Source organism: Haemorhous mexicanus, chromosome 3, assembly GCF_027477595.1.
Source record: "Haemorhous mexicanus isolate bHaeMex1 chromosome 3, bHaeMex1.pri, whole genome shotgun sequence".
Classification (NCBI taxonomy): Eukaryota; Metazoa; Chordata; class Aves; order Passeriformes; family Fringillidae; genus Haemorhous; species Haemorhous mexicanus.
The window spans coordinates 34,101,287-34,116,520 of record NC_082343.1 but is presented as its reverse complement, the minus strand read 5'-3'; the positions used below and the strand labels follow the sequence as shown (position 1 = coordinate 34,116,520).

General features: G+C 37.3%; 1 protein-coding gene across 4 annotated transcripts in view; it reads left to right on the top strand.

Annotated features, from left to right (window-relative positions):
* The window catches only part of MAP3K4 (mitogen-activated protein kinase kinase kinase 4), a 63,307-nt gene that overhangs the window by 23,399 nt on the left and 24,674 nt on the right, over positions 1 to 15,234 (top strand). For all 4 annotated transcript variants that reach the window (XM_059841273.1, XM_059841274.1, XM_059841275.1 and 1 more), the window contains exons 5-14: positions 1,725 to 1,871; positions 3,056 to 3,213; positions 3,478 to 3,594; positions 4,016 to 4,115; positions 4,202 to 4,285; positions 6,437 to 6,703; positions 8,569 to 8,718; positions 9,720 to 9,881; positions 12,291 to 12,424; positions 14,008 to 14,086. In XM_059841273.1, the coding sequence (XP_059697256.1) occupies positions 1,725 to 1,871; positions 3,056 to 3,213; positions 3,478 to 3,594; positions 4,016 to 4,115; positions 4,202 to 4,285; positions 6,437 to 6,703; positions 8,569 to 8,718; positions 9,720 to 9,881; positions 12,291 to 12,424; positions 14,008 to 14,086 (1,398 nt within the window). The remainder of the gene's footprint in view (positions 1 to 1,724; positions 1,872 to 3,055; positions 3,214 to 3,477; positions 3,595 to 4,015; positions 4,116 to 4,201; positions 4,286 to 6,436; positions 6,704 to 8,568; positions 8,719 to 9,719; positions 9,882 to 12,290; positions 12,425 to 14,007; positions 14,087 to 15,234) is intronic.

Below are 15,234 nucleotides of genomic sequence, written 5' to 3'. Positions count from 1 at the left end.
GTCCTTTCTTGCTGCCTTCCTCCTTTTTGTCTATGTTTTACTTTCAGTACTAGTTTTTGTAATCCTGATAATCCTGTGTTATTAGAGAGAGCTGTTCTCTTTTAATGGCAGTTTAGTACCTGAACAGTTCAAGATGGTTTTTAAGTTCAGCATTTGTGTTGAGAGGTGGATGTGTGTATGTGCATGTGGGTTATTTCTGTTTGGTTGTTAAGTTTGGTATTGTTTGTCTTGCCCCACCTGCTTTGAGAAAATAATTCATTGTATAAACTACCTAAACAAAAAGCAACCCATCAAACCAATAATAGTGACAAAATTTTCAGTTTAAGCTGTGTATTCTTTCATGTGCTCATTGTACACCAACGTTTTGTTTGGCCACTGCCTCGTGAATTTCAGTTTCAAAAGTTGACACTAAGATTAACTCTTTAGTTTTTTTGTAAATCCTATATTCTGTTACTCAATAGCATACTCCTGTAGAAGAGTATTATTTAAATAAACTCAATTTTTAATGAAGCTTTTCAAGTTTATTTTCTCATGGATGTGCATTGAAGGGAAAAAATAATCCCATAGGTTAACAGAAAGTACACTGCATGTGATTGAAAGGAGTGAAGAAGGACATTAATTTTAAAGTATATGACATGTTAGGGATATAAAAGTGTCCGTTTGGATTTCCACGTTATAAAAAAATAACTTGTTTTTACCCTTTTTCACCTAACTTAGTAAATTTTAAACTGTAGAATTCAGACTATTGTCCTTGTTTCCTCTGCACATCAGGGAGTGCAAAGCAGTGTGTTCTGGGCTGTAAAGGATTCCAAAGACTCTTGTCATACTAATAACATTCTTGTATGTTTTCTGCTTTTGTGCCATTATAATTTCTCATACATGGAGTCCGCTATGTTGATATATTACTTTGCCAGGAGAGCCATAGTAGAAGATTTTAAAAAGCATATTAATCAACTAGCATTTCCATTCCCTCTGACCCTCAGGAAAAAAATCAGGGTTTGTCAAACCTGAAGGCTGATGATGGTGATCTCAGAATACACACTTAGCACTGAAAGGGCTTCTGAAGGAAAAGCATTAACTTGTTAGTGTAGGTTTGAAATGATCCTTGCTCCTTGGGTACTCCTGTACCTGTGGTTGTGCATGTCTCTTGAAATAGATAAAGACTAAGCTTTCAGGGAGAGGTGACAGCTCTTCCAAAGGCAACCCCTTCTGCAGTTGAAAAAAGAACTTTCCTCATGTTAGCTTTGCTCAGGGAAGCAACAAAAAACCACTAATCGTTTTCAGTCTGAAATGGATTTTGGAATTGAGGGCACCTGCCCAGGAGATTGACAGTGAATTCACTGTAGTCAAACATTTCTCTTAACACATTGCTTATTTTTCCTGACTTGCTTCTATTGAAGGTGGTGATTTTGTGGCTGTGAGCCCTTTTGCCCCTTTCTAAACTAATTATCCAGTAAGCTGCTTGCTATGGCATTGTGCAGGGAGTAAGTGAAACATCTGCCTCCATCTCCACTTACGTTGATGTTGCAAATAATGGGATTGCAGTAATCCTGGAAAACTAGTGATGTCTTTCCTGCAGATGTGTAGGGCAACTGTATTTGTTTCAGAAAGCTGTAGAAATTATTTAGTGGCAAACTAACATATTTAGACAAACTGGGCTGACAAGGGGTGAATTTAAGAGTAATGTCTTGACTGATGGCAGTTTTGGGGTTTTTCTCTTGCAGCTAGTGAGAGAGTGTAAAGAAGTTCTGAAGGGTGGACTCTTAATGAAGCAATATTACCAGTTCATGTTACGGGAAGTGTTAGATGACTTACAAAAGATTGATTGCAACATTGATTCTTTTGAAGAGGATTTGCATAAAATGTTAATGGTAAGCTTCAAAAAAGAGCATTCAACTAGGTGTATTGATCTGAATGCTGCTAGTAGAAATCTGTTATCCCTTTTAGGGATGGTTGCCTTTTTCTTTTTTTCCTTTCCCTGCTTTGATGCAATTTTATTGTTTTAATGGACTTGTAAAGGTAACACACAAGTCAGTGCTGTTTTAGCAATACTGGGTTTTGTCCTGTGGTACAATATACTTGTAAATTGCCTGTAATTACCAAAAATGGTTCATATATAGAACTGTAAATTCCGTAAGTTTGAACTAAGCTTTTAGTAACCTTTTTAATATTGAATAAAATATTTTTTTTTTGCTAATATTGTATCTTTATCTATTGGCGTTGCATTAATGCATAATTGATACCTTATTTTTAATGTATTCATTGTTGCAATTAGTTAAAGTCGTCTTTTTAGGAAAAACTTTTGGCCTTTCAAAGATAAGGGTTGGAACTAGATGATCCCTAAGGTCCCTTTCAACCCAAAATATTCCATGATTCTGTGATCTTGGCATTTTTACAGTGTAGTCTGAAAATACCCGAAACCAATAGAAAGTATCTTAACCATTTTTGAGGAGGGATGTTATGGATTATTGAACTGAAATAGAAGGTAATTTTTTGCATTCAATATAATCCTGAAGGGCAGTTGGTTAAAGAAATATTGAACTTACCTGGATTTTTCGTATTGGTTTAAAACAATAGTAATTAAATAAAGGTGAAAGATAAGACTTGATATAAAGGAACAGCAGGTGTAATGTAGAACCTCAGAAACCTTTTCACAGCACTTATCCATATTCAGGAGGATATGTTCAGATAAAACCTTTTGACATAATCCAGTTAATAAAAGGTTTAGAGACTGTTTTTTAGCAGTTCAGGCTTTAAAAGCTCTGGCTACTGTGGGTATTCACTAATACAATGGTAAATAGCAGCACAGCATGGAAGGTCATCAGTATTTTTAGGAAGGTGTTGTGGAGACATAGAACTTAATACTTGCTGAGCCATAAATTGCACCTTTTTTATGAAAACATGGAGCTCATTTTCAGTTGGAGCAAATGAAAATTATTGTAGAAATACCTCCTAAAAATTGTATAATACTGAGTTTGTCTATTGATTTGAGAAGTTCTAATCCTTAACACCTTGTGTAACAATTTCTGTTTAAATGATCTGTGTCCTTGTTCAGGTTTACTTTGATTATATGCGAAGCTGGATCCAAATGCTGCAGCAGTTACCTCAAGCATCTCATAGTTTAAAAAATCTGTTAGAGGAAGAATGGAATTTCACCAAAGAAATAACTCCTTATATAAGAGGAGGTGAAGCTCAAGCTGGAAAGCTGTTTTGGTAGGTTTTATTTAATTCCTCTGCTTATGGTGCTGTTTTATACCAGAGGAGTATTCAAGTCAGCAGTTGTTTGGGGTTCCCAGTTGGGACTTCCTGAGATGTCATTAAGCAGCTGTTAGTCTTTGTGAATGTGGATTATTGCAGTGGCTGTAGGTGTAGGATGCAGTAGGTGCAGGTGGCATCTGTGGGCCCCAGGGTGCTGCTTGTTTCTGTACATGGGCTTGGAAACAAAACTCTGAAGTTTCACCATTTCTGTTGCTACAGTGATATTGCAGGAATGCTGCTGAAGTCTACAGGAATATTTTTAGATTCTGGACTCCAAGACAGTTGTGATGAATTTTGGGCCAGTGCTGATGACAGTACTGCATCAGATGAAATCAGGTATTAAACCTTTTGGCTTAATAATAACAAAGTACTTATATATGTTTCTCTACCACTGAGAGATGCATAATGTATTTTATTCCTTAGAATGCAAACTTGGTAAATCCAAGGCTCCATAGACTGTATCACTGTATTTCTGTGTGCACTAGTAATGAATCCTTATTTTGGTTTTTTTGAAGCCCAGTAATCTTCTCAATAGTAGTAGTTCAGGCTATGAGAGGTTTTTATGTAATGATATTTGAATTAGATTTTTGTATTCTTACCAAAAATGTGCCTATGCAAGTTCAATTTATTTGTCACCTGCTTGTAAATATTTATGTTCTTCTTGCTAACATACATGTAAATAATTATTTTCTAATGGCTGTGTATGTGTAATATGATTTATTAAAACATTGTCATTTCATTTCTACCAATGTTTCAGGAGGTCTGTTATAGAGACCAGCAGAGCACTGAAAGAACTGTTCCATGAAGCTAGAGAAAGGGCCTCCAAAGCTCTTGGTTTTGCTAAAATGCTGAGGAAGGTAAGTTAACAGAGTCTCCTCTTATTTATATGCATTTAAGAAATTTAGTCTGAAAGCATATTCCTTTGTTTTGTCATTATTTGTAGGACCTTGAAATAGCAGCAGAATTTGCATTGTCAGCCCCTGTGCGAGATCTTCTGAATGCTCTGAAAACAAAAGAGTATGTGAAGGTAAATTCACATAGGTAATAAAGTTAGAGGCATGAAAGTGAACTGAGTATACTAAGCAAAATGCCAAATATTGGCATGCTCTAGTGTTTTAAGGGGACATCTGTATTTCAACATTTAAAGTGTTGTGTATTTAATACTGAATTGTGGTAGTCAGATTCTGTACCTGTGCTTGTATGAGTGAGAATGCTAGTCTGTGTTTTGGGAAATCAGTGCCTTAATTCCTTTTTTCCAAAGATTTTCTTTGTGACTGAGGGAAAACCTTTCTGTTTAATAACACTTAGTAGTGAGTGCTATGAAACAAATACTTGCAAATCTATAAGGTGAATGGATACATGCTTGAGTAGATAATCTCAGACTGTAGTAGATCTGTGTTTTGCTTTATAAAGCAACAGTATTATAGTGGAGGTCTGCTTTTAGCAAGCTTCCTAGAGAGTACCAAGGATGTGAGAAATGCAGGGACTGTGTTCTGTTCCAGAGTAACTGTTGCTAGAAAACTGTTATACAGCAAAAGTAAGTTAAGCTCTTGCTGATCTACGTTTACTGCAATGTAAAGTCCCACATTTGTGGTTTTGCGAAATTCCTTAAAAATTCCTAGGTCAACAAGTCTTTTTTGTAGTTGTTTGCTTTAACAGTTCAAATGTATTTGGATTTGCTGTTCTATTTTGTCCTTCCATGCATTTAATTATTATATTAATTAATTGCTTTAATATAATAGTTAATTAATAGTTTTAATATAATTAATTAATATAATTGTTTTAATATAATAAAATATATTAATATTAATTAATCTATTTAACAGTCAGGATATAATGCACTAAATTTTTCATGACATAATCCTTGTAAGATTTATCTAAATGTTTGCTAAATACAGAAATTTGTTTAAGGGGACACAAACAAATTCATAGGAGTGAAGTTCATAAAGGATTGTAAATACATGGATAAAACTACTGGCTCAGCAGGGCCCTGGTCTGTGAATTGTTTGAGTTGGAAAATAGCCAGGGAAAGCAGTTTATGTTTATTTAGAAATATATTGTCCCCCAAGTATGTAGTCTTGGCTGCTTCAACACACCGTATTAGTTACAGTAGACCTTTGAAAGATTGCATCTTTTTCTTACATACATTTTTGGAAAAAAAAAATTGTGTCTTGAGTTTGACACATCTGTTATACATGGGTTAAATGACACACGTTTTGATAATGAACACTTTATATATTGGCCCTCTAATATCATGTAGGGAGCTTAAATTTTTAACAGCCTTTTCAGGCAGATGCTCATTAGTTTTGGGAATCTAATTTAGCTTTTAGTAACAACCATTAGTATTTTGCAGATTATAGTCCCTTTAGTTATAAAATATGCCTGCCTAGTGGTAGAAGTGCTGAGTGCAGTGTTTTGTCTTAGCTTGATAACATTGCACTCTGAAAAGAGAATTTAACTCTACTGTGAGTCACTTACCTCATGTCAAGTCAAGATACTGGCTATTTTACCATCTGCTTCTGATGCCTGACTTGCTCGAAGTATTGCTACCAATGTGACAGATATAATTTGAAGTAGTATTTAAGTAGTAGCAGTAGTATTTTATTAAAAGGGAATGCTCTAACTGGACTTATTCTGGCTTTTATGAAAGTAGAAGAATAATTGATACTTTTTTAGACAGATTTTTGTTTACTCGTTGTCTTTTGTAGTCACTGAGAAATGTATGAATTCTGAAGGAATTTTTCTTTTAATACTCCACTCTTTGTTGACTAATTTACTTTTTAAAATATGTGTATATATATTTTATACTCTACATATGTATTTTATACATACTATATATGTATGCGTATGTGTATTTGCATACATATATAGTATATATGTGAAGCTGGACTTCTTTTGTAACAAATTTAATTTAGGAGAATATGTAGAAGGATTAACTTAAAATACACAGAAAGAAATTACTGAAAATGGTGATCCAGTGGATTTAAAAAAAAATAAATTTATAATGCGTTTTGACTTTCAATGCAAAAATAGCTGAAGGTATCGTTTTAGTATGTATATTGTACAGCCTTTTATGATGGAGATTCTTCCTGCTGCTTAAATGATAGTACTTATTTTATCTTTTTATTTGCTATAAAGACAATGAGATTCACTCATTCAGTGTATTTCTTATCTGCAGGTACAAATTCCTGGACTGGAGAGTTTACAAGTATTTGTACCAGGCAGTATTGCAGGGGAAAAGGCTGTGATTCTGCAGCTCCTCAATGCAGCTGCTGGCAAGGATTGCTCCAAGGATTCAGATGAGCTTACATACGAGGCCTACTTGCTGATGACCAAACACAGTGACAAAGACCATGAAGTAGATGACAGCTGGAGTGCCTGGGAGGGTCAGCCAGTCAAAGTAGTGCCACAGGTAGAAACGGTTGATACGCTGCGCACCATGCAGGTGGGTGCGGTCTTATTCCCCCACTCTTTGTTTCCTCTACACCTCTATGAAGGCTTATTCTGTCAGGTTAGCTGGAGTGATTCAAGTGAAGCATGTGTCCTTTTATAGGGAATAAAAAGTTAAATTCAGGAGTGAGTTTGATTCTTCGTTGTGTTAAATGCAAATATTAAATGGATTGTAGCATTTCCTAGCAGGATCTCTCTACAAATGTGCCTTTTTCAGAGTTGTGCTTGTATAATAGTATAAAAAAAATAGAGATACTTTTAATGTCTAGTTAGGTGTTCAGAAGGGCAGATAAGACTCGAAAACAGAACATGAGGAAATCATCAGTCTCTAAGAACATGTGATGGTTGCCTGCTTTCCACACACTGAGGCATGAAACCATTTGCTTTTGATCTTGGATGAATTGTGACATTTGATGTTAAATTTCTCTGGAAGTTACTGGATGTTCAACAGTTCTGCAGGAAGAAATGTTTCCAGTCATACTTTCCTTCTTCCCAAGCCAGCAGGGTTTCCCTGCCAGCAGTTCTGCTGCACTCTGACAGCTGAGCCAGCTCCCATCCTGTTGTGTTCTCATATCCTTAATGTTAAGCTATATGAATTTTCCTTTTGGTATGTCATGCAGTTCCTTGGATCCCTACTGTAAATGGGCTGTACTGTCCAAGAAGGGAGTGACTTTCCATGTCACTGTGCCTGACCTTTGGCATTCAGAGGGTTCTGACAATTACAGGCAGTTGAAAAAGTTACTCCTCTACATACTGCTGCTTTTAACATGCAAACATATTGTTTCTTGTTTGCCTGTTGTTCCAATTGAACAATAAAAAAACAGCCTTTGATTAAGTGCTTAGAAGTTCTTCAGACTTCTATCAAAGTTATTATTTCCTTCAGAAAATGAAAATAGCAATAGATGAAAATTGGTTTGCAAATGGTTTCTTCCATATGTGAGTATCCATAAAACACTATGTGTGTGTGTCTGTAACACTTACTAGGTTTTTTTTAAATCCAGGATTGAAAGATTAGGAAATAAAAAGTCCTTCAGAAAGGTTCTGTTTTAAAAAAATGCATTTTGATTGCAAACTAGAGGAAAATGTAAGGTGTTAGTTAAGTACTCATCAAATGAAAGAATATCATCAACACTTGAAGAATTTTGAGCATGAAATTATTCTTTGGGGAGGAGATATTGAAAATCAGGATGAAGTAGGTCTTGTTTTATGAGTCACTTGTTGCAGGTGCATTGTCTGTAGTTTGAAATCAGCAGAGCTTAGTATGGCAGCTCTATCTGTGACTCTATGCTATTATAGATTTGTGTAATATCAGAGCTCTGATTTCCCAAACATATCATATATTGATAATTTTCAAATTTTGAGCATTTCAAATTTTCAAATACTGCATGTTAAATCTTTGTCTTTCCCTATTCAGTAGTGGGCTTTTGTCCTGAAGTATGCTGGGTTTCTTGGATAAAACCTCTTTGTTTATGTGATGGTTGTTATTTCCATCTGCTTTAAGAAAATATAATTATTTTTGCTTAGATGTTGCCTTTTTTGTGTGTGTGTGTGTGTGTGTGTGTATAGCTAATCTGAAGGTAATTTAATGCAGTGTTTCCCATATTTTCTTGAAGTGAACAGGACCATATTCCCCATGAAAACTTGCTGTGGCATTTACCCTAATGGAACTCTGCCCACTAGATGAGAGTTTTAGTTGCCAGCATCAAGCTTTTCTGTGTGTATTTAGATTTTAATGAATAGTGACTAGAGGTCTTTCATATACTAGAATTTAAAAAATAACTGACTGGAAACTGGTGATATTTGATATATTTGTACAGAGAGGATTTTCTTTACAAGAAGTGGTGGTGCCTTGTATTCCAGGTCGATAACCTCCTCCTTGTAGTCATTCAGTCTGCCCACCTTGTGAGTCAGAGAAAAGCTTTCCAGCAGTCTATTGAAGGGCTCATATCTCTGCACCAGGAGCAGACATCCAGCCAACCAATCATTGCCAAAGCTCTACAGCAGCTAAAGGTAAGCAGGTTTGGAGATTATTTGTCAAAACTGATGGTGCTTTGCTCACTGATAAGTAAAAAAGTGGAAGAAGATTTGATTACAAAGCTCATGGAATATTTTGCAATTTGCAAGTTATCTGTTAGTCCTCCATCGACTTTACTTTCAGTACAATTTCCACTCTGTTTTTGCACATGACTTGTGAGTGTGTTTTTGAGCTATATTGGTGTAATGATTTCTGCATTGGGTGATTGGGAAACAAGTCCATAATGCAGATGAAATACCATAGCAACAGAGTGGCAGCAATATTGAATTGAAAAAAAGTGTATGATTTTCTAAAACCAAGTTCTGTCAAAATCAATTATCTGCAACAGCCAGCTTTTCTTCCTATATTTGAAAATGCAAAAATGGGTAGTCTCTGTTTTCTCTTGGATTTGGTGTGAGTTTTTACATATTTCTTTGCTTGTTTTGTGGGTGTGGTGTGGTTTTTTGTTTGTTTGTTTTGCTTTTGTTTGATGAGTGTTTTCTTTGATGGGTTTGGTTTGGCTGTTTGTTTGTTTGTTGGGCTCTAAGTGGCAGTATCAAGTCTCTGCATTCAAGTCCCTGCATTCAATAGAGGCTGTGTCCAGATACCGAGGTGAAAATAGAACCAAAGGCTTGATCACGCTATAGAGAGTAGAACTCATTTTCTCCTTTCTTGTCTGTCTGGTTTTGGTTGGATGTTTTTGTTTGTTTTGTGGTTTTTTTTGTTGGTTCCCTGCTCACTCTTTTGCCGTCTTTGTTTTTAATGTTAATCACATGCAAGCGAACTCTATTATAATACTTCAGTTAATTACAGGACTTGCTTCATGCAACTGCTGGAAAATGTTTGTTTTTTCAAGACTGAATGAATTTTTGTGGCATTATAGTACCTTTTCATTTAAAATAATGTAATTGTTAGATTCATGTTTTCCTTATATTCTACAATTGACAAGACTGAGTAATATTTTGCTGCCCCCCCATCCCTTTTTGTTGTTACTCAGAATGATGCATTACAGCTATGCAATAAGATAAGCAGTGCCATTGATAGAGTTGATCACATGTTCACATCTGAGTTTGATGCTGAAGTTGATGAGTCTGAATCTGCCACTTTGCAGCAATACTACCGGGAAGCCATGATTCAGGGTTATAATTTTGGGTTTGAGGTAAGGAAACAAAAACCAATTGAAATTTCTGGTTTTGCATTGATGCAAATAAGGTAACTAATAACTGTGGAAATAAAAGAATTTATGGAACTATTGAATTATTTAGGTTGGAAAAGACCTTTAGCATAATCAATTCCAGCTGTTAACTCACCCCCACCAGGTCCACTACTGAACCATGTCTACATCTACACATCTTTTAAATAATTCCAGGAATGGGGACTCAACCACTTCCTGTGGCCTATTCTAATGCCTGACCACTCTACCAGTGAAGAAATTGTTCCTAATATCCAGTCTAAACCTCCCCTCAATTTAAGGCTGTTTTCTCTTGTCCTAACACTTATTACTTGGGAGAAGAGACTGACGCCCACCTCACTATCGCCTCCTTTCAGGCTGTTTTAGAAAACAGTGTGGTTGCACCTGAGCCTCCTTTTCTCCAGGCCAGACAATCCCAGCTCCCTGAGCTGCTCCTCATAAGACTTGAGCTCCAGCTTTGTTGCGCTTTGCTGGACTTGCTCCAACACCTCAATGTCTTTCTTGTAGTGAGGGGCCCAACACAGTATTTGAGGTGCAACCTCAGCAGTGCCCAGTACCATTACTGCCCCACTCCTGCTGGCCACACTGTTGCTGATACAGGCCAGGATGCCATTGGCCTTCTTGGCCCCCTGGGCACACACTGGAACATGTCCAGCCAGTTGTCAGCCAGCACCCTCAAGCCTTTTTACCCCAGGCAAATTTACAGTCGCTCTTCCCCCAGCTCGTAGTGCTACATGGGATTGTTGTGACCCAAGTGCAGGACCTGGCATTTGGCCATGTTGAACCTCGCCCCATTGGCTTTGGTCCAGCAATACAGCCTGTCCAGGTCCCTCTGCAGGGCCTTCCTGCCCTCCAGCAGATCAACACTCCCACTCATATTGGTGTCATCTGTGAATTGACTGACTGGTGCCCTTGATTCCTTGGTCCAGGTCATTGATAAAGACATAAAACAGGACTAGCCCCCAAACTGAGTCCTGGGGAGCCCCAGTAGTGACCAGCTGCCAGCAGAGTGTAGCACCACTCCTTAGGCCTGGCCATCCTGCCAGTTTTTTACACAGCAAACAGTGAACCTCTGCCCAGACCATGAGCAGCCAGCTTTTGCAGAATAATGCTGTGGAAAACAGTGTCAGAAGCTTTATGAAAATATAGGTAGATGACATCCACAACCTTTCCCAGATCCACTAAGTGGCTCACCTTCTCATAGAATGAGATCAGGTCAGTCAAGTAGAACCTGCTTTTCACAAACCCGTGCTGGATGGTCCTAATTTCCTGGTTGTCCTGTACTAAATGATCTATAACCTTCAGACTGACAGGTCTGTTGTTTTCTGGATCCTCCTTGCAGTCCTTCATGTAGATGGGCCTCACATTTGGTAATTTCTAGTGAAATGCGACTTCCCAGTTTTAGCAGGATATCATAGAAAGTGTTGCCTCAGAAATTTTACTTGAGAATAATTGAAAAGCAGCAGATGAATCTGATAAATCTGTTAAATTAGCAATGCCTGGAAATCTGAAAAGCTTCTAAGAACTTGATGATTTCAGGTATAGTCTTGTAAGCTCTGCTGCTTGGCAACATTTTAGATGATATCAGAATCACTAAGGTTGGAAAAGACCTCCAAGATCAAGTCCAACCTTCAGCTGAGTGCCACTATGCTCACTGAACCATATCACAAAGGGCCATATTTACTCATTTTTATAGTACTTACAAGGATGGTCACTCCACCACCCTGTGATTTTACCTTCTCACTGTTTTTGAGCCTAGAGTAGCATAATACTGTAACATGAGACATTTCTTCAGAGTTTGTGGTGGTTCTTTGATGCAGTACAAGCTTTTGAATGCTTGCATTATAGTGCAGGCATTCAAAATGTTGTGTTTAGATGTTTTAACTGTTTTGCTATTTGATTCCTCTGGGCTTTGTAAAATTTTTTAAAGATTGCGTCATATCCTAATATTCTTCTAGGATAGTCTTATAAGAAATAGCTGGTATTGTTTGATTTTTAAATGCACATAGATAACTTATTTATCCCTTAATGTTACTGCAATATAACTAAAAATAAACACTACTTTGCAGTTCAGTCTCTGGTTACAGAACCAAGTGTTCATGTAGGATGTTTCTTCAATGCTGTGTACACTGTTAAACATCAGCACATGCCTGATGCACACAGAAAAACAGTGTGGCTCAGTACTGCCTCTCACTGTATCATACTTTTATTGATTAATTTTTTGTCTATAAGTAGGCAACTGCGTGCATAAAATAATTTTGTTTACGAATAGGATGTGACTGTTACCATACTGTAGAGTTTTGTTAGCTTGCAAATACTCCAGTGGATATTGTTCTTCTTATTAATATGTGAAAAGTAATCTTTAGTTTCTTACAGTACCATAAAGAAGTTGTTCGTCTGATGTCTGGAGAATTCAGGCAGAAAATTGGAGACAAATATATCAACTTTGCCAGAAAATGGATGAATTATGTGCTAACAAAATGTGAGAGTGGCCGAGGCACTCGACCCAGGTAACAGCCAACTTGTTACTGCCATGGTAGTTTTTGGTGGAGCTGAAGGGTTGGGCTCAAAATATTGGAGTAAATGAAGTGATGTCTGGCTGGCAGCCGGTCACTAGAGTGTTCCTCAGGGCTCAATTTTAGGGCCAGTTTATTTCAATGTTTTTATCAGTGACCTGGATACAGGAATTGTGTACATACTAAATAAGTTTGCCATACTAAATAGGGAGAAGACATTAATTCCCTCAAGGGCACAGAGATCGTACAGAGAGAACTTGATAGATTATGAGGGCTGGACAGTAACCAACCTTATGAAATTTAACAAGGGCAAGTGCCAGATTTTGCACCTGGGGTGCTGTAACTCTGGGCATCCATTTAGATCAGAGGCCAAGAGATTGGAGTGCAGCCATTCAGAAAGGGACCTGGAGGTTCTTGTTGATTGTAAGCTTTGAGTCAGCGATGTGCCCAGGTGGTGAAAGTGGCCAACTATACCCTGGGGTGCCTTAGGCACAACAGATCTAATCAGCTGGATGGAGTGATTGTTCCGCTGTGTTTAGCATTGGTGTAGCCTCACCTTGAGTACTCTGTGCACTTTGGGGCTCCATAATCTAAGAAGGACATAAAAATATTGCAGCAGGAAGGGCGGTGAATTTGGTGAAAGGACTAAAGGACAAGATGTAATGAGGAGTAATTAAGGATGCTAGGTTTGCTCAGCTAAGAGAAGAGGAAAAGGAGTTGCTATCTGCAACTTCATGTCTTCTCTCTGGTGTCTGTACAAGAGAAAATAGCTTAAAAATGGCTTAAAACCTGCATTTGGGGAGTTTCAGATTGGTATTAGGAAAAAGTTTTTCACTGAGAGGTGGTCAAGTGCTGGGAAAAGCTCCCCAGAGAAATGGTCATGGCCCTGTGCCTGCTAGTGTTCAAGAACCATTTGGACTGTGCTCTTAATTTCTGTGTTGCTCTTTGTGGAGTCAGAAGTTCAATTCTGATGATCTGTGTGTGCCTCTTCAAACTCAGGATATCCTGTGATTCTATTTGTGTTTTGTAAGTTGCAGCTGCTAGTTCAAGTAGGTCAAAGAGGGAGGCAATGGGGGACAGCAGGTGGCTGAGGACACAAGTCATTCCAGCCAAGTTACTTACTTTACTTTGCCACTCTAGGTCATGAAACCACTGATGCCCAGTCATTACTAATCCGATAGTCATGAAATCTTTAGTATCCTTTCAGTCTTGTATCAGAAAGGAGACTTCAGGCAGGGATTGCAGTGGTTTGGCTTGTTGCTGTGAAACAAATGATGGGTGAGTTGATGATATTGTTTGGAAGATAGAATGTTATAGGTCTAGATACAGAGCATGGCCTGCTCACCTTATTTGGCAGTGTCCTTGCTAAAATCGGGCTTTGTCTGAATATAACTGTATAAAAGGTAACATTTTTACATTTTATATATTAGTCTGTTTTTTTAATGAGAATTTTATCATATTTTGCAGAGGAAAAATAGTTAACTGTTATTTACTGTTCTTGGATGTAGTTAACTCTTAATTGATGGCTTTAGCCAAAGACTGTTTCATTTTCTGTCTTTTCCTTTTCTTTTACATAGGTGGGCAACTCAAGGTTTTGATTTTCTTCAAGCCATTGAGCCAGCATTTATTTCAGCTCTCCCAGAAGATGACTTCTTGGTATGAATAAGATTTTCCACTGGTGTTTATTTATAAATGCTGTCAGTGAAGCTATCAATATATGTTTTTCAGGGATACTTTTTATAAAACAACATCTGAGCACAGATGCTATTCTGAAGCAATTGCTGTGGTCTATCACTGTTGATGCTGTGCTGCTATCTCTCCTGTTTGTTAGATGGTGAAAAGAATAGATTTGTGACCATTGCCAGTAATGGTTTCAGTTTGCTGACGAGTTGCTAGTACTGTCTTGGGAGGCCACCTTATCTTGGGTCTTGAATAGCTGACAGCAGCTTTCTACAGAGATTTATAGTTGTGATAATCAATTTCTAAATTTTAGTTTCTAAGGCTTAACTAACACTTGAAGTTCATCTATGGATATGAATACAAAATCCCTGTCATTTAAAGATTTTTTAATTTTCAAGTAGTTCCAACATGAAACAGACTTTAGAACATCTTTCTTTTGTTTTTATTATGAAAAAAGCCCAGTAGACTAGAGTTGGCTTTTTTGTCTACTCTGCTTTCTTCCTTTTCCTGTTCTGAGAATTTATTTCTCATCTTGATGCAAATACTACAAAAAAGTGCAAGCACAGTTGCCACAAAACAGCAGAATGTGAGTGTTAGCACCTATTGATTTTTGCTTATTTCAAGATGTGTTATGAAATGCCAACCACATTAATCTTGCATAATCCAGAAAATACATGGTTTAGACTTTTTTCCACATGTATTTTTATCAGGAGCTCTCTAGTAAATTATGTGTTAGTCCTGCATTTGTGTTGCTGGGAAAGGATTGTCTGCCTTAATGACAGAGTTAAGCTGTTATTTGGAATACATTGATAATTTAGCTTTAGGAAGTAGCCCCTTAAATTCTCCTGCTTTGACACAGTTTCTGAAACAGACTTTGAGCAAGTAAGGGGGGAAAAAAAGGGGGGAGCCCAAAACCTTAACTGCATTTTTGAACTTTTTTTCCTTTCTTAAACTGGATTTCAGTTTTGGAGATCATCACTTGAAGCCACTTTGATTAATCTGTATAGCACAGGTCACAGTATTTTACCTAGAAATGGCAATGTCAATCCTGATCTCTCAGATACTGCGTCATGTCATGGAAGAATGATGGTCTGTATTTAGAGCTCTACATTTCAAGATGTAGC